At 51.4% G+C, this 16,020-nt stretch overlaps 2 protein-coding genes across 2 annotated transcripts; one reads left to right on the top strand and one right to left on the bottom strand.

Annotated features, from left to right (window-relative positions):
* Positions 1-8,910: 8,910 nt before the first annotated feature.
* Positions 8,911-10,051, top strand: LOC306954147 (C-C motif chemokine 5-like; the record flags this gene model as incomplete). The annotated part of the gene is made up of 3 exons (XM_079545216.1): positions 8,911-8,986; positions 9,465-9,576; positions 9,964-10,051. 3 exons carry the CDS (start codon positions 8,911-8,913, stop codon positions 10,049-10,051), a joined length of 276 nt encoding a protein of 91 aa, XP_079401342.1.
* Positions 10,052-14,707: 4,656 nt separating this feature from the next.
* LOC306954149 (C-C motif chemokine 4-like) lies at positions 14,708-15,815 on the bottom strand (the record flags this gene model as incomplete). The annotated part of the gene is made up of 3 exons (XM_079545218.1): positions 14,708-14,792; positions 15,127-15,238; positions 15,743-15,815. 3 exons carry the CDS (start codon positions 15,813-15,815, stop codon positions 14,708-14,710), a joined length of 270 nt encoding a protein of 89 aa, XP_079401344.1.
* Positions 15,816-16,020: the final 205 nt, after the last annotated feature.

Here is a 16,020-nt window from a genome sequence, read left to right as displayed (position 1 = left end):
AGCAATCTACCCACAGTCTTCTCTTCTTCAGTGTAGGAGCAGCACCTTCAGACTGTCCAAACCATTGGAGGATGTGAAATCCCTACTTCTGCTGCACTGTGGATCATCTCTGCATTCTACTGGGGAATGAGGAACAACTGCAAACTCATCTGACTTGACCAAAAGATTGTCAATTGGAAATAAATATTATGAAAGACAAGAAAGAACCACCATCAGACAGTATTTCTATACTGCATTCATCTTTAATCTCTTGATAATATCAGCTGAAAATCAGATAGAAGAGATGGGTGAGTGCAAGCATGTTACTGTGGAGTAATAAACTCTGCCTGCCAATAGATCAAGGGGCCCAAAATTTCAGATGGTAAAAAGCCTAAAGCCATAAAATGGAATTGCCAAACACAGGGTCTGAAGTAGACAAAAGTAAAGCAATTCTCAAATAACTGTGAAACCTTTGAGAAAAGATTAGTCCAGAGACTGGTCAGGCACATTAACAGGAGCAGTAACATTCCAAAATGTGTTAAACACCGTGACACCATGGTATATGGTATATGGGCAGGTATTCCAGAACTACAAACTGCTGACAGAAGTTGGAGGAGAATCTTAGAATCATAGAATCACAAAATCATCAAACTGTTTGAGTTGGAATGGACCCTAAAGGCCATCTATCCCAACACCTCCAGCTGATCAGGGCTCAGAGCCACATTCCCTGACCTCGGGCGTCTCTGAGGATGGGGCATCCACCGCCTCTGTGGCAAACAACACCACACATCTGCTTTGTTGACTTTTCCTCTCCTATGACTGTACCCAACTCGCTCTAATCCACACAAGATAAGACATTAGTGGACTCCGCAGTGTTTGAGAGAGTCCAGGGATAATTCATGTCTGAATAACAGGATATTTAGGTAGTTCTACATCTACCAGGATGTATTTTCTTCTAGATCAGGTTTTTGATACTTGCTTACAAGGATAACTGGAAGCAGGGCCAACTGGAATTCACCTGCTGCACCTTCTTCTTTCTCCTCTTGCCCTGACTGGCTTGGCACAGTTTCTTCAGCAGTCATTGCTGACCCTTGCTCATCACACTGGCAGTTAAATAATCAGACGCTTTGTCAGCACTGCCAGAAGTGCATCCAAGCAGACAGAATTTCCAGTTCCTCCTTCTGAAGAGAGTCAGTCCAGATCAGCCCTGCACAGTGTCCTTTATTCTGTACCAGGAATTAATGCTGTTCTGTTTGATCAGAAATCAGTTACTGTCCAGAATAAACCCTTCCCCACTTCATCACTGTTATTTATGGTCATTATGGAGATCAGCTATTGTGAGGAGACGACACACAAGAGGAACTTGTTATTGATGATCAACTAAGTAAATCCCACAAGATTAAGAACCCAATCCTTCCTACTCTTCAAATATTTACACAGACCTTACAAAGCCAAAATAAATAAAAATACAAGGAAGAAAACTACAAACAAACATACATTATGTTAAATCAAACACATGTATACACTGGTGAAGGTTAGGTTTGCAGGAACTGAAAGCGCAAAACCTTTTTTCCTTCTCTAAAACTTCATTTTAGATGCAGAATGTGGCTGAGTCACCTGTCCTTTGCGCTGCAGGTGTGACACTGGACATGTCCTGCATCACAGCCCAGGTCCACCTCTGTTACCCAGGGCTTTCAGCTGCCCACCCCCATCTAGGCGTTGCAATGTTCTGATGCCATCTGTTGAGCTTCAGGAGGAAACTGGATAGCCTGCCCATCAAGGCCGAAGTCCATTCAGCAGAGCATTCAGGATGCATGGGGAACTGGAGTATTTGTTATTGATTAGTTAGCCTATCTCAATCACAAGAGGTCCTCTGTCAGTTCTCCTCTCTGTTCTGAGTGAATAGTTTCAGAGTTCTTCTCTTTTGTACTCTTGAAAACAACCCGATCTTTATAGTTAAGTAACCCACAGACGCAAAAAGAAAAATCTTATATTCTTTAGTTCCCATCTTAAAAGCAAAAAAGAACATAGAATCATGGAATCATTTGGGATAGAAGGGACCTTTAAAGGCCATCAGGTCCCACTCCCTGCAGTGCACAGGGACACCCACAGCTCCATCAGTGCTCAGAGCCCTCAGCCAGACCTTGGCTGTCTGCAGGGATGGGGCATCGCTGCCTCAGCCAGTCCCCCACTACCCCTATTGTACAAATCTTCTTCCTTGCACCCAATTTAAATCTCCCCTATTTTAATTGGAAGCCATTCCCCTTATCCTGTCACAACAGACCCTGATAAAGAGTTTGTCCTCTTCTATCTCACAGCCCCACTGTAGACACTGCGAAGTTGCTCTCAGGTCTCTCTCTTCCCGTTTGGTACGCCTCTGATTTTCTTGCAAGCCCTTTCAGCACCCATTTTTATTGCAGAGACACGTTTATATATTAAAATACATATTATGTATTAAAATATTTTCAATTTGTAAACTCCAATATACATAAACTCCAAGTGAACCACCATTCCTGAAGGTTAACAAGCTTAACTCAGGTTAAGAACTCAATTCAGGTACAAATTCATACCTAAGCTTTGTTCTTCACGTGCCAAAAACTGATTGTTCCTGCATTTCAAACAGTGAATTTATTTACCTACTACTTAGAGCCAAGAGCCCATCGAAGCCTGACCTTCTGAAGGGCATTGTGACATCGAGGAAACCAAACCACTGGTGCAGAAAACCTCAGATCCAAGAGAAGCACAGCAGAGCTTATAGAGGAATGGAGTGAGCAGGATAAAACAGAACAGGTAACAAGTGATAGGCTGCTGGCACAGAAATTCTTACTTAAGCAGAGGAGGGAAAGTTCCCAGTGGTTTAGAAGTGACATTTAATCAAAAACCATTTGTCCAGCTTTCAGTGAACCATAGAATTATTCAAGATGGAGAAGACCTCTGCTATCATCCAGTGAACCCCAGCCCACCCCACCGTGCCCACTGCCCACGTCTCCCAGTGCCACATCTGCACAGCTCCACAACTCCTCCACGGACAGTGACCCCAGCGCTCCCTGTGCAGCTGTGACACTGCAGCACTGCTCTTTCTGAGAAGAAACTTTTCCTAATATCTGAATAGAAAAAGTATATATTTGTGAATATAAAGGTTGCAGTGCTAAAAAATAACCTTAAATCTCTTTGGAGAAGGGCATCTAGTGCTCAAAGCCAAATGTGGCACTGAGAATCGGCCACTGGATCGTTGAGGGTAAAGCTAGTGATGGGGATACTCTGCACGGGTCCTGCAGAGGTCCAGCTATCTGGAAAAGCTTTTATGGACACAAGAGGTCAGGACAGGCTGCTTCTGGCTGCACTCTGAGCGATAAGAGTCCAAACCCAGAGGGGTGAAATCAAGCAAGTTAAAACCTAAGTGTCTGTGGGATGTGGGGGTACTACAGCTCTCCTACCTGTGACGGTTCCCTTGGCTCCTGCACACCCATCCATGGAAAGATCTCAACCTGAATGGCCCAAACGAGTCCTGCCCAGCAGCCAACACAACCCTTCCATAGGAGCAACGCTTCTTTTCTAGAGCTTGTCCTTCCCGTTTTCCCATGGCCCCAACAGCACTTAACCACATGAAGTACTGCTGGGACTATCGGTGCTCACTGGATCAAGGTATGACCACAACAGCTCGTGTTCACCTTTTGCCAGGTAGTGGGATGCACCATGAGCAGCAACTGCAGTCAGCAGCTGTGCCCAGCAAAGCCAGCGCTGGAGAGAAGCTGTCACTGTTTTCTGTAGCTTGAAAGATAAAAGCAGAGTTGGAGCATTTCTCTGAAGAGACAAAGTCTGTCTCAAGAGTGCTGCTTTTGTTGTGGTTTTTTTCTTCCTTTTTTTTTTTTTTTTGTGTGTGTGTGTGTCTGTGTGGTTTTCTGTGTTGTGTAATATTAAATAGTGCCATTTGTTACATGAGAAGAGCTGTCATTTCTCCTCTTGTATTTTTCTACAAACACATCCTGTTCTTCTTAATAGGCAATATTGTTTTGTCTGTAAATATTCCATTGAAATGTAAACAGGTATTCGCTGACAATGACACAAGATACGATAAGAAAAAAGGCATCAAAAATGAATCTCTTGAGCTGCGCTGTGGGAATTCTGAGCAGTGTGACAAAAGCCTGAGTCCAGCCAGGCTGCAACAGCCAGGTGAGGAAATCTCTCTGAACCCAGATATTGTCCAGACCACACTTCCATCCTTCTTGCCCCCTTCAGACAACCTACAGGTCACCCAAGGAGGCTGTGGATGCCCCATCCCTGCAGGCATTCAAGGCCAGGCTGGATGTGGCTCTGGGCAGCCTGGGCTGCTGGTTGGCGACCTGCACACAGCAGGGGGTTGGAACTGATGAGCATTGTGCTCCTTTTCAACGCAGGCCATTCTATGATTCTACTGTTCTATGATTCTGTGATTCAGACATTTCCTGCAATCTCCTCTGTTTGGACACCAGTGCTCTCCAAGCCCATCTGCTGCTGCTGCTCTGGTTCTCTCCATGTCCCTCTGTTGGGATCTGGAGTCCCCATATCTTTTCTACACACACAATGGGCACCACTATGTGTCTGTGTGTTCAGGTTCCTGCATTTGTCACCTGAAGGTATTTGAACCCCCACCCTGAAATGAAGCCTCTCTCCAGCAGAGCTTTTTGGATACGAAATGAACTTCATGCTCAAAGAGTGTAGAAGAACACACAGACCTCATCTTTACTAACTGCGCCCATCAGGACATGTGGCTTTCCAGATCTGAAGACTTTTCTCTCTTGTGTCTTACTTTAGCTCATGGATGTCCAATCCTTTGGCTTGCACGGACTATACTGAGTGGAGTTGTCCTGGACTGCATATATGTAGCTTATTCCAAATCCTCCAATTTATCTCTGTGGAAACTACAACTAATACAATGAGCACAGTAACACTGGTAGACCTAATTCCCAGCCACAAAACACTATTTTTCAACATAGCCACCACCATTAGCTACACATTTCACCAGCAGTGAGCAAAAGCCTGCACGCTATGCTCTTCAAAATCTGCTTGGCTGTCTGGAAAATGGCTTGTCTTTCGTGTCATTGCTGAAGCACACCACCCACTCCTCACTGTGCTCACATGCACTGGTTGGTCTCATCAGCATCCAACAAGCATCAATGAATGTCAGTGGGTGCCACTGTTTCTGCACGGAGGAGTTCAATGACACACTTTGCTCCATCCACCCTTCTGCGACAGACACCGTTCTGTCAGACTGCCCCTCTGCTGTCAGCTGTCACACAGCAGCAACACAAAATGGGGCGCTGGTGGGAAGGTTCAACCTCTACTGCTGTACCATCAGCATCCACCTCTGATGTCGTGGGCTGACACCATAAAAAAGGAGGCACATTTTTTCCATTCACAGGTCTGTGTTCAGCCAACGTGTCAAAGTGCACGCCATTATTTGACACCATGTGAGCCCTCCCATGCCCTGCTCTCAGCCCATGCAGTGTCCATCACACACCGATGTTTGGCCATTGCTGAGTGTTGGTGTGTGCCTGGGGCCTCTCCCTTGTCACCGCAGCAGGGACCTGAGTCAGGAGAGGGTCTGATGTCACCTGGGGCCAGGTGACAGCCCAGGGCACCCCCCTGCTGGACCTTTGCACATCAGCTGTGATGGCCGAGTGGTGAAGGTGTTGGACTTGAAATCCAATGGGGTTTTCCCTGCGCAGGTTCAAATCCTGCTCACAGCGGGAGTTTTTACTGACAGCCCCTGTCCTCCTGTCCCCAGGAGGGACAGACAGACACACATCCTCACTAAGGGCACCCTGCTGTCGCCATCTGCTCCTGACCCTCATCTTTTGTTGGCCTCTTCCCCTTCGGGGTGGCCAAAATGGCCAAGTACCTGCATCTCTCTTGCCTCAAGATGAACACACACAGCTGCACAGCACCCTGCTGCCTACAAAGCACTGCTTCCTGCTGCCAGAACAGCACAGATTTCTGCTGGAGGGTGCAGCCTGATGGCAGTGAGGAAGAGGAGTGGATTGCCACTGGTCCTCAAGATTTACCCTGCCCTGTCTGCCCACACGGATCTGCCCAGAGAAGTCTGTGACCTGTGGTGGTTGTAAGGGCCTTTTCCCTAGCTGGGAATTGGACCCAGGCTGTGAGAGTGATGAGTCCTGACCACTAAACCACCAGAGATGAAGTGGTGGTGGTGGACATGGTGGTGGCCCCCAACCCGGTCCTGACAGGATGCAGGCATGTGGGCCCTGCAGACAAAGGGGAAGATTGGCTGGTGTGGCTTCCACCACCTTTCTGGGGGACGTTGCAGGAATGCCTGCTCCTTTCTGCATGCTGTGGCACTGGGCAGATCCTGTGAGCAAGAGGATTCTGCGTCTGTCAGATGTGGGAAGCAGGATCACGTTGTGCTGCCGATTGGTGCACCAGCGAAGACAGGTTTGGGAAAGGCAATGATGGGCAACTGTTCATGAAAATAACCAGCAGAGCCCTGGGGGCTCAGCATTGAGGTTCAGCTGCTGATGATGGAGAGGGGACCTCATTTGTGCTGCTGCAGCAAGGCTGAGGCAATGCACATCACACCGGACACAGGCAGCGTGGCATCATGGACACAACACACCCCGTGTCCCAGTACACAGCCAGCATGTCCCCAAGGCTGAGTGAAGCAGAACAACATGGCACGGGCAATAATGCCAGCAGAGGTTTTTCCTGCTTGGGGGAAACAGGGCTGCGAGCCTCAGTGCTGTGAGCAGGACAGAGCCTGGAGTTCCAACCCTCCCAAGGATAGAGCTATGCTGAGCTGAGCTGCAGCTGTCAGGATATGCAGATGTCATGGTTTCGGTTGCCTCGACAGGCTCTACCAGAGCGTGGGCTACGGCAGTTCTGTGGTTGGGGCATGTCAATATCTCTCTGTGGTTTCCTAGATCTCTATCTGGAGCTGGCAGTCATTTTGTCAGAGGCAGTAACGGCTCCCAGAGCTCTGCTGGCAGGAGTGGGTTCACCTGCACGACCTATAGTGGGCATATGGCGTCTGTACTGGATGAGGACAGGGGGGTGGGTGATTGCCCGCCCTGAATGCAAGGGAAAGAGCCAGCGGTGTGCAGGGCAGTGTGTGTTGTGCATCTGGGGAGGGTACAAATATTCATTTTCTACAAGAACAGCTCCTTGAAAGAAGTCCCAGTCCCAGGGTCAGCCTTTGTTTGGTGGATATGGGTCAGGACTGAGGTCAAAGTACAGTCACAATTGCAGAGAGGAGACAAAGCTGAGATGCACAGTTTTGCTTTGCACCCCTACATGGATCTATGATGTAAGCAATAAATTCATAAGTAGGCCTCTCTGAAAGTAATGCCTCCTATTTATTGCCATGGAAACGACAACTGATACAAAGAGCACAGTAACACTATTTGACGGAGCAAATTCTCTGGTACAAAACACTATTTTTGACATAGTTACCACCATTAGCTGTGCATTTTCACCAGTGATGAGCATGAACCTGCATGCTGTGCTGGAACAAATCTACACACATGGAGGCAACCCTTTGTTTCACAGTTGCTATGAAAGCATTACTGCTAGGAAAACTTTGTCCATGCAGTGCAACTTTCACTGTGCTCACATGAGCTGGTTGGTCTCCATCAGCATCCAACAAGCATCAGTGAATGTCAGTGGGTGCCACTGTTTCTGCACGGAGGAGTTCAGTGACACACTTTGCTCCATCCACCCTTCTGTGTCAGACACCGTTCTGTCAGACCCCTCTGCTGCCAGCTGTCACACAGCAGCAACACAAAATGGGGCACTGGTGAGAAGGTTCAACCTCTACTGCTGTGCCGCCAGCATCCACCTCTGATGTCGTGGGCTGACACCACAAAACAGGAGGCATTACTTTCGAAGCAGCCCTCAGAAAGAGTCAGAACAATTCACTAATTGCAATATTAAACTTGGAGTCCCCCCTCCAACTTCACAAGAGTGGTTTGGGAAAGTTCCTGCAGCACTGCTTGTCCTCCCCTCCCATGGAGACGTGGTGGTGGAGGGGATGCTGCCACAGGAGCAGAGCAGCAGCTCCTGCCACTTCCCACATCGTGGGGGGACAGAGGGGCTGTGGGAAGCCACAAAACTGCAGGGAAAGGAGCTCATGGTGCCTCGTGAGCTGGATATGACTGAGCAACCACAGCCGTGAGCTGGCAAACGTGGTGCTGCTGAAGAGAAGAGGAGATAAGAAAGGGGAAATGCTCCCTGTGCATCCTGGGGAGCCCATCACCTCGTGGCAAGGAGCCCCGTGACTGTGTGCATGCACATAGGTCATGGTTCTGGCACAAGAGGAGCTCCTGGGCTCTGCCTCCTGCATCCCACCCTGTGCTGAGTTGGCTCCACATCTCTGTCACAAGATGGTACTCAGAGCATCTAGGTGGGCTTCCCAGGGAAAGCCCTTCTTGGCTGTGCCCAGACCCACCATGGAACCCAGGGCTCTCTGGCTGCTCCCAAGCCATTTTGAAGGACTGAGCACCTTTGTCCTCAAGGCTTAGGATCTTGGCATGAGATGGAGTTAGCATCCTCCTGGTCTGCGCTGAGATGCAGGGGATTGCTGGTACCTTGGTGAAGTTAAGTGTGAACCCGAGGCTCAAAGACTGCTTCACATCCTGTCTTGAGCAGTGTCGCCCCTGGTTGGGTGCTGATTTGTTCAGACTTACCCCACCTCACACAGCAGCTATTTTGGTATTTCCTAAACCTGTTGCTTCCTTTTTTTTTTTCTTCTTTTTTTTTTTTTTCAGCCTTTCTGAGGCAAAGGTGCCGTGACATCAGTTACACTTTGGAAACCCTAAAATTTCCCCTTGAAATCTGACTGGCCACCAGCCTGATAAAAAGTGAGGAGCATCCCAGCCACTCCACACCACGCCTGGGAGGATTCTGCTCTGCTCCTGCCTCTGCAGCTCAGCTCTGCCCATGATGACCGCCGTAGCTGTGCCTTTCTCCATCCTCCTGATTGCTGCCCTCTTCCCTCAGACCTCTTCATCTCCATGTGAGTACAGCATTGCTCCTCTCTTCTCTCCTGACGTGGGAGTTTTTCACTTTGGTGGGCAGTTATATTGAAACAGATGGAAACAACAAGGTTCAAAGGTTGGAAGATTTTCATGCTTTCTTTGGACAGGTTTTCCTTTCTTTCTCCTTTTCTCCCAGGGAGGCAATGATAAATTTTACCTTGCAAGCATTGAAGTTTTCAGGATTCATACCTCCAGTGTTGCTGAGCTTTAGGGCTGGTCCTAGGATGAGTGAGGGGACTTTTGTCACCAGCACTGAGGAAAAGAAGACTGCAAAAGCTCTACTAAGACACCCCCAGCTGTGACCTCCATTACTCTTTGGTGCTCACACCCATTTATTGATGACTTTCTGGGAGATTGAATGAGAGTAGCTGCCTAAGGGATGGCTGTCCACGCTGCTATGGGCAGCACATTGTGGTGGACTCATGGTGGACTCATATCGGCCTTCTTCTCTTCCAGTTGGGGCTGACACAACTGTGTGCTGCTTCAGCTATAGAGTACGGAAGCTGCCCCAGAATCATGTGAAGGAGTATTTCTACACCAGCAGCAAGTGCCCACAGCCAGCAGTTGTGTAAGTACCAGATCCAGCTCTGGGCTCAAGGGGAGAATTGCTTTTCACTGGGAATAAGGGGCTGGTGGTGTGAGGGACGGTGCCTGGAGCCAGGGGAAGGGGCAGCCACCACAGGTCCCACATGCAGCATGGGCTCTCATCCTCTTCAGTTGAGAAATGAGCCCACCCTGGTGCTTGGGACAAGGCTTGGGAAGGATGTCCCATGAAGACAGCTTGTAGCATACAGGTTCTCCCAGGGTCCCTGAGCTCTCTGTGGTGCCTGGGTTCCTCTGGAGCTTGGGGATTCGTGGGAGGGTAAGTGACCCCTGTGGGAGCCAATGCTGGTCAAAGAACAGGATGGTGGGTGCCGACAGCTGGCTCTGGGGCTGACACCTCCCTGCTCCACAGGTTCACCACCAGGAAGGGGCGGCAGGTCTGCGCGAACCCTGACGCCCGGTGGGTGAAGGAATACATCAACTTCCTGGAGCTGCAGTGAGCACCAGGACCCGAGGTGTCTGCCCTGGAGAGCCCTGCGAGTCTGTGCAGCAAAGTCATGGCGTGGTCCTAGAAACCCCACTGCTGAGCACCAGGGCCAACAGACACCCCAGGGTCCCTGAGCTTCTTTTTGTCTTGCAACAGCATCATCTATACTATACAATTCAGCCACCCTACCATGCAGCTGAGATGCTGGGGACGTGCCTCTTGGCCTTTCAGGTCTGCTTGGTGCAGGCTGCTGTGCAAATGTCGTCTCCTCCTGTGCCTCTGCTGCTGGAGCAGGAGGGGATCTTACCCTAACAGCCACCTGTGGGATGCAGTCTGTCAGAACGAGGTGTGTGTGCTGTCACATAATGCAGGCTGACCTCCAGGCCAGCTGGCTGTGTCTTGCTGTGCTGCAGGAGCTGTGAATGAGATGCTGTGAAGGAGATCCTTCCCTAAGGGAGGAAACAGTACATTGGATATTTATGGGATGCTCATTCTGGAGCCACACTTGTGCTCAAAACGCTGTGTCTTGCTGGTCCCAAAGAATAAAGTTTTCTATCTCTGTGTCTAAGCTCTGGCTGCATCCCCTCCCACCAGCCCCCAGGAAGGGCAGGGTGCTGAGTAGGCTCTGTGGGACCGTCCTGCTGCGTAGCTCAGCACCTGCCCACCCCACGCTGCTCCTGGGCCAAAAGAGCTGGGAGGGCTCCTTGGACAGGCATGGATAGACACCACTTCACAGCTGGGAATCTCTCAGCCTCCTTATCCATAAACCCATCCTGCTGCATCCCCAGCTCCCAGCACAACCTGGGGCTCTGTGCCAGCCCTCCCCATCACATCACGGACTGAGGCCACTGGGGATTTGCCTTGGGGCTCTGTGGCAGTCATGCAGGAGCAGGGCTGCCACTTCGGCTGTGCTCACTCAGTTGCCGCAGATGACATGCACCCATCTTCTGCTGCAGCTGCTTTGTGAAGGAAGCCTGAATTTGCTTTGAAAAAGCGCAGTGAACCAAACCACACTTTGTCGGGCTACAGTTTGCATTAAAACTTTCTGATGTCTTTGTGGGTAGAGAATGAAATGACATGGCCTGACCTGCTGCTGCCGCTGCTGCAACAACTGATCCCTGGTGTGTCACACAGCAAGCAGTGTCTGTTAATACCCCAAACTGAGCAGTGCTGCGGTGCTGTGCAGATGCTGGGATTGCCCCCTGCCCTCCCCTCACTCATCACCCCCTTGCCATAACCCTCCCTGATCAAGGAGCAGCCTGTTCTGCTGCACTTCCTCAGGAGTTGCCCTGAAGTTCCTGGAGGAGCTGGGCACCGGGTTTTCCTTTCTGGTGACACAATAAAAGGGGTCAGATTTGAAGGGGAAATGCTTCACGCAGAGAGCACTGAGGCCCTGGCACTGCCCAGAGCTCTGGGTTCTCCATCTCTTGAGGTGCCCCAGGCAAGGCCAAGAAGCAGCAATGGATGCTATAAGCCCCCATTTTAGGAGGTTTAGGAGGAAGGTTTTGTGAGCAATGCAGAGCCGCCAGCATATGGCCATGCCTCCAGCATCACATAGGTCAGAAAGGCAAAACTCAAAAACACTGAGCTGTAAGGTCGGGTTCAAACCAACAGCTGAAAAAGAGCTGCAAGAAGCGGCTGTGGCAGGATGTGCTTGCCCTAATACAGCAGGGCTTCCCAGAAGTAACCACGTCCCCAGTCCTTGCGGTGAGGGCAGTGAGGGCAAGCAGCCCCTGGGGCTGATGAAGGGAGAGATACAGAATGGAGTTAAGAACAACACGAGGGGACAAGGCTGCTTGGGGGCTGCTCACTGCCGGCCCCAGAGCTTTTCTGAGCTTCACTGGCACAAAGGGGACAGCCCAACGTGGTTCAAGCTCCCCAAAAGTGAGGTGCTTCGGCTCCTTGGGTGGCTTTCTGTTTACTCTTAAAGCATTCCAACAGAACAGATAACTGAATCGTAGCTGACCACACAGTGCAGGAACAGTGCATTTGTCCGGGCTGTGCCTTCTCTCTGTCTCACCCAAAGAATGTCAATGGAAACAAGGAACAGCTGTGTAAGCTCCGAGGGCTTGGTGCTGTGCTGAGACTCAGCACTGTGAGCAGCTGCCGCACCTCCTGGGCACAGTGGAATCTCTGCCCTGCCCTGAGCCAGCAGGCAGCTGCCAGGTCCCCAGCAGCACCCTGTGATGTCAAACCCTCCCTATTTCCCACTGCTCCCACTTGCCTCATCTCCCTGGTAGGAGCCCTAGTGTGGACTGGTAAGATGAAGCTCCGATAGCTCCAGTGAGGAAAACGAAAGCAGAGGCTGTGGGAAATTCCTGTGGCTGCATGGGCTGCTGGCCAGGGACTGCCCCGAGAGCAGCCAGCTCTGCACCAGGTTCCCCCCTCTGTGCCGGGCCTGGGCAGAACCCCCACACACAGCCACCAGCACAGCCATCCTTTGTTGTCCCCAGCAGCTCAGGGCAGGGTCTGTGTGGGTGCCCACAGGCCCCCTCCTGCACCAGGCACCTCTTCTCCATGCAAAAGGTGCTGAGCGCAGGTTTGGGTTCAGCAGAACCACAGCCCCACAGCTCCCAGCCCCACCTGCTCTCTTCCTGGATGAGGGAACGGAGTGCACCCACAGTAAATTTGCAGACACCAACCTGGGGGGAACAGTGGGTCTGTCTGAGGGTAGCAAAGCCCCACAGAGAGATGTGGACAGGCTGATCAGTGGGCAGAGGCCAACGGGATGAGCTGCAACAGGACCAAGTGCCGGGTCCTGCACTTGGGTCACAACTGCGCCATGCAGTGCTATGGGCCTGGGGCAGAATGGCTGGAAAGATGCATGCAGGAAAAGCATGTGGGGGTGTGAGCTGATACCCACTGACCATGAGCCAGCAGCGTGCCCAGGGGGCCAAGAAGGTTGAGGGAGCTGAGATGGGTCAGTGTGGAGCAGAGGCTCAGGGGAGAGGTCAGTGTGGAGGCTCAGGGGAGACCTCCTCTGCCTGGGGAGATGCTCCTACAACTGCCTGAAAGGAGGTGGCGATTGGGGGGTTGGGCTCTGCTCCCAGATGACAGCGATGGAGAGATGGTGGCCTCACAGTGCACCAGGGGAGGTTCAGGTTGAACATTAGGAAAAATTTCTTCTTCAAAAGAGCAGTGATGCTGTGGCACAGCTGCCCAGGGAAGTGTCCTTGTGCCTGTAGGTTTTCCAGAGCTGTGGGGATGTGGCACTGAGGGCTGTGGTTATGGGCATGGTGGGGGTGGTCTGGGTTTGGATTTGGTGATCTTAGAGGTCTTTTCCAACCTTACTGATTCTATGATCCCAGTTCAAGACAGCCCTTTCAGCAGACTCTTCCCCCCATGATTATCCCCCAGCTTAAGCGGACATGGGCCCTAGCACAGGACAGACTTTTTGCTGACCTACCCAGCTGTGCTGAGAGTTGCCCCTCTCTGCCGTGCCCTCAGTGCATTGCTGGGACTGTGGCAGGGCTGAGCAGAGCCCAGGCCTTTCCTCATTCCCCCAGCCTGGCATATGGGAGCCCATCCTGCTGCTGCTCAGGGCCCTGCAGCCTTCCTGCCTGCAGTCAGCGCTGCTGCCGGGAAAACACAGAGCTGGATGGAAATCATGAGGCAGCTGTGAGGTGCTTTCCCAGCTCTGGAGCTGCCAAGTTTGAGCTATAATCTGTGGATTAAAAATATTAAACAATAGGAGCAATGTGTTTTGCATTAGGGAGAAGAAATACTGTCTGAACAGAACAGATGTTGTGCAGACACGAGGCTGTGGGAGCACCTCAGTGTGCTGAGCATGATGCGAGCATGCTCCCTTGCAACCCGCTTGCGTCTATTGCAAAGCCACACATGAGCCACCCGTGTGCCCTGTGCCTGGTGCTGGATGTGGAGCAGGGCTGGCTCCCATCTGCAGCCCTACAGCAGCTCCCCCTGTTTGTGCCCTTTGCAATGTGCCCATCCCCATCCCATCCCATCCCACCACACACATAGTGCCCACTGGGGAGCCAGGCATTGAGCTGGGGTGCATGAGGAGCCCCTCCTTGTCTGTCTGGTTCATAGGGGACGTGGTGGGGAAACAGAGTCAGAGGATATTCATATGTCTGTAGTGTGGAAACTTCATGGGCTTATCTCAAACCACTTCCCATCATCACATGCCGTGTAGGGCGTGCTGATGGGCTAGCGGTGAGAGTTTGTCTCTGTGATGGTGTAAAGGACATCAAGGGACAAAAAACCAGAGGTTTTATCCACATTCTTTATTCTCCACAACACCTTCATACAGTGAGCCGGAGCCACCCCTCCTTTGAAGAGGAGACTCTGGGCCACCCTCCCTTAAATACCCTCCCTGCCACTCTCCCATAAATATGATCCAGATATGAGAATACTGCCTATCTCTTATGGTAATTTCTTAAATAATTTTAAATAACTTAGGAACAGTAGATGTGCCGTGGGCCGTTCTAGTCTGCAGGCAGGCAGAGGTGTCGAACTACTTGCTGGGGCTGCAGAGTGGGCTGTGCTAACAGCACCGACATGAGATGTCTGTAGTCCCCATCCTGCAGTCCGTGGGAGCTGCAAGCAGGAGACGTGGGCTCATGCAGCCGTCCTGAAGCCATGCTCCATGTCAGGAGCTCGTGGTGATGTGGCTGGCATGGCAGCAGTGTCCCATCCTGCCTGGCTCCGCTCAGTCCTGCTTGGCGCTCCTCAGGTAGCTCTGTACCCAGGGGTCGCTGGGGTTGGCACAGACTTCACGCTTCTTTGTGACAAAGCTGTGGGATGAGACAGAGGTGAGACACTGAGATCACTGCTCAGAGCAGGAGCCTGGGTTTGGGGTTCACAAGAGGTTCTCCACCATCCCCAAACTGATGCTGCGTTCACCACAATTCCACCACTCCCATTCTTCTCCCACATCAATTCCCGCAGGAACACCCCTGGGAGTCCCCAGAGAGCATCCCTGGCCACCCCTGCAGGAGCATCCCAGCAGTCCCCAGGTCAGCCCTTTCCCCTTGGTTCCCCCTGCCTTGTGCACAGCAGCCCCCTCTCTCTGACCCGCAGCCCTCGGCCGACCCCACACACCCACACCACGTCCACATCGGTACCTACATGATGGCTGGCTGCGAGCAGCTGGTGCTGCTGCTGTAGTGACTGCGGATGAGGTTCCGTGGGATCTTGTGTTTTATGTAAGAAGTGCAGCAGGTCGGGATGTCGGGTCCCACTGGAAGAGGCAGAGAGAGACAGCATGAGTGCGGGGTGAGCTCAGGAGCCATGCAGGGAGGAGGGAGCAGAGAACTAGGGGACAATTAAGTTTGAAAGGTGCACTGGAGATCACCTGGCTCAATGGAGCCAGGGAAGGGAACATGAGGGAGAATCCTACTCAGTTCCAGGGCAGAGACCGGAGTCTCTACGCTATGACCAGGAGCAAGGACCCCAGAATCAGAATGGTGGATGGATGAATGAACAGATGGATAGATGGATGGACGGATGGACGGATGGACGGATGGACGGACGGACGGACGGATGGATGGATGGATGGATGGATGGATGGATGGATGGATGGATGGACGGATGGATGATTTTCCAGTTTGGAGGTTCCTACATGAGCTGATCTAAGTGCAGAGCGGAGAGAAGCTGAAAAATTCCCTGCTCTCTGCCTCAAAGGAGAAATGACAACAAAGGCTCAGAGCTGTTCTTCCTTCTCAAACAATGGAGCAGGACTCACCTGGGGCAGAGGAGGCTCTGGAGCAGGAGGATGCGATGAGCAGAAGAGCGAGAACAACTGCAGAGAGCTTCATCTTCCTGTCGGATGAGGGCTGTTCGAGCAGGACCAGGAGCTCAGGCAGATGCGGGGCAGTCTGCAGCAACTGGATGCAGATCCCTTTTAATAGGAAGTCCTGGAGTCAGCAGGGAGACGATCCAGTGGAAATTCCAGGATGATGACAGAGGATGTCACGAAAGTGAAATAGTAAAAAAAAAAAGAAAAGAAAAAAAAAGGCAGAA

This window comes from Tetrao urogallus, assembly GCF_951394365.1.
Source record: "Tetrao urogallus genome assembly, chromosome: 20".
NCBI lineage: Eukaryota > Metazoa > Chordata > Aves > Galliformes > Phasianidae > Tetrao > Tetrao urogallus.
The sequence above is the reverse complement of the archived record's forward strand: the minus strand, read 5'-3'. Positions and strand labels throughout refer to the sequence as shown.